A 12,836-nucleotide genomic window follows, 5' to 3' on the forward strand; every position below is an offset into this window, starting at 1 on the left:
CCGTGCAATACTGTGTAACATTTCTTTGGTTGTGTTGAGGATTTTTCAGATCACTGCACAGTGTTAAGCTGTTATATGGAAGTCATTTGAAATGCTCAAAATGAAATAACTCAAGGATCAGGGACTATATATGTGCTAATAGGATCCTGAGCCAGGGTCATCAGTGCAGAATCCTGCTTCAAATACGGCATTGCTGTACCACAACCCATCTAGGCCAACCTCCACTCTTTCACCAGTGGTTTCTCTGCACCTTTCCCTGAGCAATTTCTTGACAAATTTGGGTTCCTTAAGGTTTCCATTTACATTCATGTACCTACTTTGAGAGTCCATGAATGCCAGCTCATGCATGTTATCACTTTCCTGATAAATTTCCCTTTTGTGTCACAGAAGTTACGATCTATCCAAACCCCTGACAGCAACATAGACTCAAGAATTTCCTGTCTGATGCTGCCTGCATTGTTCTTTTCAGCCAAAGACAAAACAACGCGTTTGTCATGTTAAAGCTAATTGGCTTGAACATCTATAACTTCTTTACAGTGGTTCAGTTCCCTCACACTTCTTGTAGTGCCTATTTTTGCTTGGTATAAACAATTCATTAGTCAAGCATGGTACTTTTCAGCTTTGTCTTATTTTCTGTGAACCTCAACATGTTATGTGTTAGAAAGTGAGGGTTAGGAACAGAATAGCATAGATCTTCCCCCTCACCAGGTAAAAACAAAGAACAATAACCCCTTAATGTGCAAGAAGGTCAAACATGCACTATGTGAACTTGTTAAACACATTTATTGAGTTCTTGACAGTAACCAAACACAGTGAATGACCATTATAAACAAGAAAAAAGGCATTCGCTTTTACTTGGTCAGCTCCTGCTTTACCTGTAAAGAAAAGATATCCCTTTCCACCACCAATTTATGGGATTGAATCTGTTTGTCTCAATAATGGATTCAGCAGGGAAAATGGCAATTTTAAACTGAGATAAGGTTCAACTGCTTTTTGCTTTTGAGCCCAGCTCCTATTAATGATAGACCATAAGTGGAGTTAAGTTATACTAGCTTTAAGTACATTCCCAATTGCCATTGACTCAAATAGGCTGTAAACAAATAAATGAAATAAAAAAAATAAAAATAAAAAAAGAAAACCACAAATAATGCAGCCACAAGTAGTAGAGGCTTATTATTTCAGAAAGGAAAAAGTAAATCAAAGCAAATTTACTAAATTAATTTGTTAAACACATTTATTGAGCTGTTAATAGTAACCAACACAACGTATGACCTGTTGTAAAACAAGAAACAGAAAATGGATCAATTCTGATTTTGGCAGATCCTACTACAGATATGTGACAGAGGGAAATATTTCAATTTCCTTTATATTCTGCAGTGATATATTTACAATACTTATCTCTCAAAGTCTGTCCCTTTTTAAATTAAATTAACAGAAAGATCATAACCTAGAAATAAGTTTCCTCTACAGTCGCCTTGTTCTGTCTTGTCAGTATCCATTAATGATAGTGAAATAATGAGAGCTTTCCAAGGATTACTTGGCACACAGAACACAACTCCACTTTGATGCTGAACCGAGCCACCTTTTTTCGTTCCTTTTTTTTTTTTTTTTTTTTTTTTTTTTTTTATTTGAGGGAGGGGGGGGAAAGAGGAAGAATTTCATATGTACAAAGGCTGAAAAGTCTTTCTTTGTGAAGCTAAATTAGTTCAGGAAAATTGTAATCACATTTACTGTAATATTGTCTTTTTACTTTTTTTTAATTACCACCGATCATATGAATGAATTTTTAGTTGAGTCTCCAACATGGCAGCTCTTTTCCTACAGCACGTTTGCATGTGCTGTCGTGAACCCAAAGAAAGTGAGGTTGGGTGCATTCTAGATTATGTCAACTCACAGTAGTAGCATTCCACCGAGGTTATGGGTTCTGCCTGCTCTGTCTTACTTACTTGAGGAGCCATTCATTTACTGAAAGAGAAACAGAACAAAAACAGTTATGCTTTAATAAACTCCAAATACGAAACTGTCTGGATTTAACACTGTATTAGGCATTTAAAATGTCTTGAAAAAACCAGGAGGTTCAGTTTCCTCCTCTTTCTGGAAAAGAATTAACTCTGAATGACTGTTTCTTTGAAATATTGCAACCCAGGCATCAGTCTTGTTGCTGAAAATGTGCTTTCTTTTCCACCCTTCGTTTGTAGTCCTTCATAACCATATTATTGGTAAGAAGGCACTTTTACACCATTATTTCAGGTAATATAGCTGTATGTGCATAGGCTAAAAGACACATAAGACACACTACAGCTCAGTTGCAAGCCCCCCGCTGTGGCAGTGTAACACTCTGGTGTAACAGCTGGTGACTGGGTTGGTTCCTTTGTTTAACATCCATTGTGTAATACAACCCTTTCCAATCTGGGTGTTATGGTGGTGCACTGCCAAAGTGAAATTTATTCTTTTGTTTGAAATCAAGACTCACTCATCCCCCTTTTTCTTTCTGAGGTGGGTAAAACAGAGCAAAATGCACTTCGTAAGGTGAGAAGACTTTAAAATGAGGCTAGAAAACTGAAGGCCTCTCCTATCTGCTTTTAGGAAAATACCAGATGTCCCAGACTGGTTTTTTTTGTCATGCTTTTCCTACATGTTTCTGGGCAAGTTTCCTCACCCATTTCAAAAATGTAATGTTTGACTCTTACCATTAGACCCCCAGATCTGGAGTTTCATCTGCTTTTGTTTGTATGCTTTGCCATGCACTTGGGTTTCTCAAAGAAAAGAGCTCGGTGTAAGCATAGAAAGGATTATCCTGGAGGTAGAACGTACCTCTATACTGTAGTTTCTGTGCTCTATTGTTTGGACAATCTTTTCCCTGTAAACTAAAGTTGATATTAGTTCGGATACATCGATTGTTGAGAGGCTGGACTGGTCTGAAATTGTCGCTCATGCTCAGAAATATCTGTGATGGCTGATTCTGGCTTAGCAGTCGTAAAGAATGCATCTATAGAAAATACAAAACACGAAACAAAGATTTTCAGTGCTGGTCGTTCCTCTAAGTAAACAGCATACAACACTATTAAATATACTACTTAATAAATGAAAGTAAAACAGAATTTCAGTGATTTGTAGTCAGAGGTGAGTTGAAAGTTGTAGTCAGAGGTAACTTGAGATAAAACTGTTCCTTCTGTGGTCCTCTGTTTCTGAGCCCCATTTTAAACAAAAGTAATTAGTTTTGTGTGGAGTAAATGAAAATGGTGTGAGGTGTCCTTGGCCGATCAGGAAACAAATGGAATCCACAGTACTGGGTGGCAGCAGCTGGTGCAGAGAAAATGAACTTGATGAATAACAGGAGCTTATTTCCTAAGTTTTGTAGCTGTTAGTGTAGCTTCCAGTTGAAAAGACACAGTTTTGGATGACTGTACTCAAGAATCAGGTACAGCCAGTCAGGATGCAAAGGATAACTGACAGTCATGCTGCTGAAGTCATGAAATTAATGATGTTAAAAAGTGAAAGTCTCTTTCCATTGACAGGTCTGTCTTGATACTGTCTGTGCCGTCTATAGTGGTCTTATGGTAGACTCTGGCCTTCTTTTGAGGTGATTTTACAGATCAGCAGAGAGGGAATTACTGAATCATCCAGGATTTTCAGTGTACCCAGAAGTGGTTGGATGCAAACTACAAGCAGGCAGCAATTGTTCTTATGATGACTATACAACTGTGCTAAAAGCATGTTAATTGGTTCAAGTCAACCAAAACCTTTCAAACTTTGTACAGGAAACTGGAGAGACAGAGGGAAAAAAAATATCTGCCACTTGTAAATCAGAAGCACTCAAAATATTTTGGCTTATAAATTTTAAAAGATGGTATTTTCCATGGCGGTGTACAATTTAAGAGGTTTGGTTGTGGTATTTAATGCTTAAATGGGGAAATCCAGTAGCTGGGGTTTGTGTACTGAAAATCTTTAATAGCTTCCAGGGAAAATTTGAGCTGTGCATTACTTTTTCTGTCTGAGTACACAATGTAATTAGTAAGTATTCCATGAAATCAATTTGCAGCACTAATAATGGAGGATGTAACTAACCGGTAAAGCATGACAGGGAGTAAGTATCGTGAGGTTATGACCCACAGACTCCAGAAGTATTTCATTCCTTGTTTTATAAATTAATGTTGTAACTAAAAATTTTGCTTGTAGGAAAACGTTCAGGTCCCCTCCTTGAAAAGTTCAGAATGTACAGCATGTTTGCCTGTGTTCAGCTGTGTCATTCTCCCAAATTACCCATTTTAGAAAAGAAACAAAGTGCTCTCTCTGCATCTAGACAAAATTGGACAGAAGGAATATCACAAAGATAAAACATCTCTCAGGCTTTTTAAAGTCATCTTATTTACAATGTTAATATGATTTTAAATCCCAAAATAATATTTAGAGTTGTTTTATGGTTCCTCATTTAATTTTTCAGGCCAGATTGCTTCTGCTGTATGCTTGGGATGGGCAGATGGTGGTTCAAGTATTCCTTTGGGATTCTAGTACACAAGAGAATAGTTTTAGCTCAGCTCGCAGCTCTGTAGAGCTGACAGAAGCTCTGGAGAAGACTGCAGTTGGTGTTAAATTTTTTGTTTTCTGATGTTAGGCCTTGGATTGTAAACAAGCTGTATAGAATGTAGTCTTTATGATTTTTCCGCTGGTGTGTTTCCCCAACAGCATAATTTTGACTATGAAATTAATTGTGTTTGCTTTTGGATAATTTATCCTGCCCCTTTCTAACAGGGGCTTCAATTTGTCAATCTGATTTTTCTGAAGATATTTGCAGTGTCTATCCTGTCATCTTAATTCTGTGCCAGAAAGCACTAGCTGATTATTTTTCTTCCAAGAAGGCCCTGTGTATTGGATCTCTGTCACATTAATGGGCTGCCTACATGTATTTAAATGGCCACAAGTGCCACTCACAAATTCTCTATTTCTTTCCGATCTGAGAATCATCTCTGTTATACTTAATAACCTCAGTTATTTTTGTACAACACTGCTATATGGGTCTATTCACAGAATCATAGAATAATTTAGTTTGGAAAAGGCTACTGGAAACTGTTTGGTTCAAACCCTCACTGAAAGTAGGGCTCACCTCAAAGTACATACATGTGTGTATAGATACGTTGGGAGCTCTAAATAGTTAATATTTTTATTTTAGCAAAAAACTCTTCAATGCTTTTTCAAACTGTATAAATTGCAGGCAGAGATCCCTACAGCAAAACATTGAATCTAATTTTGTATGTAAAACTACAAATGCGTATGTTTAAAATATTCTTTTGTACCTATACTAGATCAAGTAATTCTTTTATTATTCTTACCTGCATCCTTGTTATGTAGACAGGTTTGTTCATTATTATCCAGCTTGCTGTTTCATAGCAGGGTGGAATTGTCATTGACCCATCATAGGTAATGAAACTAGATGTCTCTGGATAAAGTTCCTCAATATTTAGCCCCTGTAGTAAGTATGCGTCATCTGGAGAATAAAGAAGGAAAACAACTGATACAAAACAGTAGCTTCACAAAAAAAAATATCCCACTTTTTTAATATATAATTCTTATTCCAGAACATCATAATCAGTTTCACAGAAATACGAAGTGTAATGACTTCACTTTTCTGAATGGTCCAGTGGTTTGGACAAGAACAAGTAACATGAGTTCACTAACCCTGCTTGGGTTGAGAACTACTCTTAGATGCCCGTGAGTACCTTCTGTGAGTTTAGCACAAGCATTCACAGTGAAACTGAATCATGTTTAAGAACTGGAGTTCAAAGCTTCTTGAAGTTGCAGTTATTGCTTTAGATGCAGAAGTCTTTGGAGAATGTCAACTTACCATATTTTTGAGTGATTAACGATTTTTGCTCAACAAAACTTTGGGAAGGCCAAGATTGTTAAAACTTTAATTGCCCTTCTACCACAGGAGGAAGTTAAGGTTAATGCATGATAATAAAGCTGCTCAATGAAGCCTGCTGGCCTTTCATGTACACAGTGGGGGTGGATGCAGTGCAAGCTCACTCAGAATGCTAAAATCTGGGTCGAAAAGCATGCCAGTAAGCAGCTTACTAGGGGTCCCTGCTTTTATCATAAGTCTCCCGGGGAATTAATGAGGTATCCCTCTGCAACAGAATTCACTCTGTGGACATGTATCAAAGTATAATGAGATATGGTTATATCTCAAAATTCATCAACATTCCTCAGCCTTTCCTATACTGTGTGCACTATTTCCCTTGGGTAATGCTGGCCCTACAATATTTTTGGAAGTGCTGTCAAAACGTGAGCTCAGATATTCCTGACAAATCTTAGGTTGTGGAGTTCCTTAACAGGAAATACTCAGGGACATAGACACTCTACTTCTTACATGAAACTGCTATCGTGTATTTCAGAGAAAGCTGGGCTGGTTATGAGCTGTAAGATTGTGAAATCTCTTTGTGTGCTTTCACTTGCATGTAGTGTGTTCAATACTGTTTGTTTGCAGAGCAAGCACTAAAATGCAGGTGAGGAAAGCTGTGTATTTAGGCATGTTTCCCCTTTCAATACACAAGATGAACTAGCACTGATTTTAATGGAAGGCAAGGAAGATAGAAAAAATAAACAAGAAGATAGTGCTCAGACTAAAGACGAATGTTGAAGTGCATCTTTTAAATCAATATAAATAATTTAGGCTTTTCTGTTGGATTCTCTGAAGTTTTTCATGTACCATTCACTCTAAGTTTAAACAGTTTTTGGTTTTGTGTGGTGGTGGTTTTTGTTTTTGTTTTTTTTTTTTTTTAAGCTGATAAATGGTTTCTTAGCCATCAGGAAAAGATTGTAAATGGAACGAAGGAAAGAAATATGAACGATCAAGGAAGTGTATGAGGACTAAAAAAAGAAAAGAGTAATTTAACTTGAATTTAACATATAGCTGAAGGACAAAACTTAGATGAGCAAAATGCTTGTCTCATACTACCTAATGGAAAAAGAAAAGGACTGCAGACTACTGTCTTGGGTAACAGAAAATCAAAGAATACAGGCAAAATAAATGTGACTTTTTTTAAATTTTGACATAGTACAGTCAACACGCTACAGGCTTCTGGGATAGCAATATTAGTGGCTATAGCATCAGGTGTATGTCAAGTCAGAGTGTAACATTTGTACCACACTGACCAGTGTCTTACAATTATTTCACATTTTAAGTGTGTGTGTTATTTTAAAAAATATAATCTTGGCATGTCCTTTCAAGTTTGTCAGAAATACAGCCATCTGCCATATTTTTGCACATCGAGCCTGGGTAACTGCCATGGCATACAGCTGGATTCTCAAGTAGGGGGGAAAGTACTATTAGTGTCTTGTAGGTGGCTGACTGTCACCTTTTTTTAACATGCTCAGCCTTCATTGGCCTATGGCCTGGGACACAGATTCTTTCTAAACCTAAAATTTTCCAGACAAAAGTGCGAAACCATTGCTATAGTATTAGAGTCAAAATGCTGCTAAATTTTAACAGCTAGAGATGACTGAATACACCTGTGTCCTATTCATTAAAAACATTATTTGCAGTGCAGTGGTAATTTTGCTAGAATTATGTGAGAAGAGAATGAATGCATTTTTTCAAGCCAGTGCCTCTTTTCAATGAGTCATCACACATTTTTCCCTTTCCCACATGAACATCCTGTTCATTATTTATGAACCATGGAGAGTGGTGTGTTAGCTCCAAATGGCACAGAGTCAGTCAGAATAGATACTTTCAAACTCTAAGGACCAAACCTGCTTTCTCGCTTCCATGCTGACTTTGGTTGGGCTAAAATGATTTAAGCAAGGTAGGATTTGCCCTGAAATGTTTGCTAGGAGATGGAAATCTAACTGAAGATTAATACAGATAAGGGATCTTGATGATATATATTGTGTGCATGCCACATTCTAGTTGACTAATTTGTATTTAGAACACTGCACAGATTATTAACTATAGGACTACTTATCAAAAAGAAGATACAGAAACATATTTACGGCCGGCATTAGTGCAGGTAGTCATGGGGGTTTGGGAGTTGCCTCACATTGCTTTAATAGAGAAGGCAATTCACTATTTTGACATGGATTTCTAACTTTTATCTGTGGATTTGCAGTGTTTAGTTATTCTCAGAACATAGTAACACTCCAGGGATGGAATATGGCATGTAACTGTGTGGGAGCAGTGTGGGGCACAGTCCTCCTACTCATTCAGGCAAGCCTGATGTATGCCTGTGCTCTCAAGATCAGGAGAGATGCTCTTCTTAGCCCTACTGATCTTCAAATTAACTCTTAGGTTACCTTGTTTGCATACTGAAGACCTAAAAAATGTGTGGCCATCTCCCCCACCAGCACCCAGCAGTGAAGTGGCTCCAAACCTGGTTCTTTGCCTCTTCCCTTGGAATATGTTTAAGGAGAGACAGCGCATTATGCCAAGTGTCAAAATTCATCAGGGGTGATTAATGGGAAACTGAAGGAAAATATCACTTCAGGAAAAGGGGAAGACAGGGGTGAATGAAAGAATGAAATACAAGAGTTTGGTCAAGTAAAAGCAGTATTTATTCTTGCTTGTATATGAAATATACTCCCACGGGAAGTCACATGACTCCATGAGAACAGCCTGAGAAAAGACTACAGAATAAGCATTTAGTTATAAGCATATTTTTCTCACGAACAGCTCTGCTGTTTTCCTTTCCCCACATCTTGATAAAGTTTCTCATTCTGGAACTGAAACAGAACTGGTGGGTTTGCACTAATACTCGACTGCAACACTTTAATGTCTTGTCTTATGTTTTTTGCAAGTATGTAGTTCAAAATGGTCAAAATCACCATGTGTGATCTCTTGCCAGTAATAAACTTCCTTTAATAAACCCATTCGGTCTTTACTAGATTCTCAGCATCATTCCTATCTACAGCCCACATTCTGGTTGTCTTGACTGCTTGTGCCTTAGGGTGATTTCTGAACTCATGAACTCGTATCTATAGAAATCAGATTTCATTAGATTTCATATATATTTATAGAAAGGCCTTGACTGACGATTTTCTTAGCAAATGATGGAAATACTCTTATTTTATCCCTAGATTTGTAACAGGCATGTGGAGTCTGCTTTCACAGCAAATTCTATGTACATTCTCTTTAAAACAATAGTATTTGTAGGGAAGATACTATTTACTGAATGAAGGAATGTCCATTTGGTTTTGAAGTTCATACAGTGATAATCCAAAAAGGGAAAGTACATCTTTAACTAGATTTACAGGGTAAGGAATGTAGAGATTCTCAGCTTTTTAATCCTGAAACAGTTTCTCCATTTCCCAGCCTTCACAAGTCACTTAGACCCAGGCTGACAAGAGACTCATTTTGAATACCAGGGTTATCCCTTGGGGCCTGTTTGAGACTGCTGAGCTTTTACTGCTTATGACAGAAGGTGCAAGAGCTCAGTCCTTCAGAGAATGCACTGAAACATGAACCTTGAGAAATTAATAGTCTTATTTCCAGAATTCTGAATCTTCAGCTTTTTCGAGATGATCTCTTAAAATCAGAATAGTTTTATTCACTTGTGTGTTATGTATAACATAGCTAAAGACTGAATTTGAGGAAATTCAGAATTTTACAGCTTTTCTGCCTAGCTGAATATGTGGCAGTATTTTGGTGGAGAATGGCGAGCCCAAATTTTCATATGGAATTTTGGGAATCTAAAATGTTACTTCTTTCCAATGTTATGCAAATACTGGGTGAAAGCTAATGTAGCGTACCTGTTCTGAAAGAAAGCTAACTTATCCACTCAAATGTCATACTTAGAGGAATATTAAGGCAGTTTTTCTTTAGAGATATTCACATGGCCTCTGACTAAAGCCTGTTTGAAAAAACACTTGTTTCAATAGTTCACAGTAGATTTTTGTGCTGTGATAACAGAATAAAGTAAGCCTTTAAAATCTGCTTAAAAATTCCTTGGGGTCCACTTCACTACACTGTAGCCATTAATATCGAAGAGTAGAAATTCCCCTTTTAATGCATTTTGCCCATGGAAATTTCATGCAGCAGCAGTTAGCTCTGAATTTTGTTGCTGTTCTGCAAAAAAAAGTACTTTAGTTATGTTACTAACTGTCCTGACCCTGAACCTCAGCTTAATCATTCGCTCCACACTCCTTTTGAGCACACTGGGACTGGTCATTTTGCTGGTAGCCTGCTGAGTATTGACTTCAGGAGTGGACCCCTAAAGCACAAGCTAAAAAACTCCAGCTGCTGAAGGCAGAATAGAAATCCTCACAATCTAAGAGGTAAAATTAGTTTTCAGCAATGATGCTATAATCCATCACGTAAGACAACTGCAAAATTACTTTCAATAACACGTTCACATTCCCAATTTACACGAAAAATTCCCAGTCAATACTTGTTACTACAGTAAGTAACCCAATGCCCTGCAGAATATTGTGTGCATCGTAGCTACCAAAGATTTCATTTTAACAGATAAACTTGTTAGTGATAAACAATGGCTAAAAATTAAAAGAGTTCCGTTAATCATTGATTTTGCAGCTTATGTTATGGGCTCATCTTCATGTGAAAGTTCATTTAATAAACCCAAATTAGGTGTGATTGTAATTGCATTTTCCTTCTAAAGAGGCAAAACAACCAATGAAAGGTTGTAGGATGCTGTCAGCTCCAGACAGGAGGAGTGCCCGCTTGTAAACACAGCACACAAATGAAATATTTTGTATTGGGAGGCTATGCTTGCTTGCTGGTGTGGGTGGCAGTTGCATGCTTACTCACGCACCAAGGGAGAGATACTGCTGGTGCCTTCCCACCCTGTGGAGCTGTATATCCCTAATCATGGCCTCTCCTCTTCTCAGAGCCACCAAAGATGCCCGATCTTTGACCCTGCTGGCCAGCCATTGTAGCATGTGGGGCCAAGGACTACAAAAAAGGCTGTGACACTCATGGAAATGCATGAGATAAAACTGCTGTGATGGGAAAAATGAGGCAGGAGTCTTTACTTGCTCAGTGTGTGAGACCCAACAGGGCTCATTGTGTGTATGTGGTGAAAAGCCGCTTTTCAGTGGTACAGAGATCTCCTGGCTGGTCCCCAGACAGAAGCCAGGAATATGTAATCTGGGAGCCTGAAAAAGCACATACAGCTGTAATGATAATTTCCCGTTCCCAGGACGCTCCAGCAACACTGGTAGGCAAGAAGCTCTTACAGAACAGCATTGCTGTGTTTTTGCAAGAAATCAAGACAAGCAGTTTAAAAACTGGGTTAATCTCCTGCTTCTTCCTTGCAGAGAATACGACATTTCATACTATCAGGACGATCTGGAAAAAAATATTCTGAAGGGAACACTCTGTCACCTTCCTTTCTATAGGTATTGTGGAGAACAGAGTTTTATCGTAATAGAAGCCTCTTATTTGGATCAAAGATGTAACAAGATTTGTTATCTGTAAGGTCAAATTAGAGAAACATCAGGGGGAAGAAAGGTGTGTGCTATAGGAGAGGACAAGGAACCATCTACTTCAGAATGGGGTTGGATTGGCTCCGTTATTCAAAGTCTGCACTGTATGGCAAGGCTCAAAATCTTTCTAATGTTCCCTTGTTCAGGAATTAGTGGGTAAAATTCAGTGCTTTCACTTCACATTAGCCTCAAATCTACACTCTTTGTTTTTACAATCCTGGCTTTGCAGGGATGGGGAAAAGATGGAATCTTTGGAAAGAAATAAGACCGTATAATCTAGGGACATGTTAGAAATGTCTCCAAACTTTTCCATCATAAACCTGAAGTTCAGTGACTTTTTGTTGAATTTAAATGGATATTTCAGATCTCTGGAGTTTCAGATGCAAAGTTTTCCAAAATTGTTGTAGAATATATAGTACAATATACTTAATTTACAGAGAGGTAAACTGAGGCAAACCCTAGCAGAATTGTGAACCAAATCCTGGGGTCCTGACAACCAGTCTCATTTCAGTTATCATGAACCATTCTCTCCCAGCTTCTGTAAACAAAAGCAAGATTAATGAAGCTTATAAAAAATGTCAAGTCATTGTCTACAGAGTAACAAACGAAGGCTGAGTTTTACAATACTTATTTTTTCTGTTTGCTGTATACTTTCTGCAAGTTTAAGTTCTGTTATTGTTTAACTTACTTTATTAACTTAATGGCTGCTTGGAATTCAGTGAGTATTTGACAAAGTGAATAAGGTTTCCAGGAGAAGAGGTTTAATTTGTTCCATTGAGATGCATGTATTTTTTATGACTTTCTCTAAATTAGCCTAATTTTCACTGACACTTAAGCTCCAGTTTTCCACAAGTTCAATATACTAGCATGGAATTATCAGTTAAAGGCTTTCCAAATGTGAATACAACAAATATACATGCTATGTTAATGACCTCTATAAATATCCACTAAATGCAGCAATAGTTGAATAGAAATGTCATAACTTTTCTGTACAGAAAAAAAGCATTAGTGAATACTAAATCTACAGTTAATGATGCAGCATCTTGACATAACTTGATTTGGTATAATCCAGGCTGCTCCACACGTTACTTTTATTGCTAACAGTAGGCAGTTTCTCCTGAGTATTCTGTGTGAATACAGTATATATATTTATCAAACATAATTTCATTAATTTATTGCTTGTTCAAACATAAAATAGACTTTGAAGTTCAAAATTCGTTTGATGAGCTGATGACCTTACTAGATTTTTTTCGGGTTGCCAAAGTTTATCCTGCAGAGTGGCTGGCAATACAAACTATAATTTTTGTCCATAAGTGCCTCTTGCTTCAGTGCCCGGAGCAGCTGTGGGTGCCCCATCCCTGGCAGGGCTCAAGGTCAGGCTGGACGGGGCTGGGGGCACCCTG

The 12,836-nt window shown here is 37.7% G+C and overlaps 1 protein-coding gene across 3 annotated transcripts in view; it reads right to left on the reverse strand.

Annotated features, from left to right (window-relative positions):
• Window positions 1–1,216: 1,216 nt before the first annotated feature.
• Window positions 1,217–12,836, reverse strand: part of CA10 (carbonic anhydrase 10) — a 209,864-nt gene continuing 198,244 nt past the window's right edge. For all 3 annotated transcript variants that reach the window (XM_027795704.2, XM_005243656.3, XM_027795705.2), the window contains 3 exons: window positions 5,331–5,485; window positions 2,815–2,989; window positions 1,217–1,965 (listed from right to left, as the gene is read on the reverse strand). In XM_027795704.2, the coding sequence (XP_027651505.1) occupies window positions 1,943–1,965; window positions 2,815–2,989; window positions 5,331–5,485 (353 nt within the window). In that variant the 3' untranslated portion in view covers window positions 1,217–1,942. The remainder of the gene's footprint in view (window positions 1,966–2,814; window positions 2,990–5,330; window positions 5,486–12,836) is intronic.

The sequence above is a fragment of the Falco peregrinus genome, chromosome 2 (genome assembly GCF_023634155.1).
Source record: "Falco peregrinus isolate bFalPer1 chromosome 2, bFalPer1.pri, whole genome shotgun sequence".
NCBI lineage: Eukaryota > Metazoa > Chordata > Aves > Falconiformes > Falconidae > Falco > Falco peregrinus.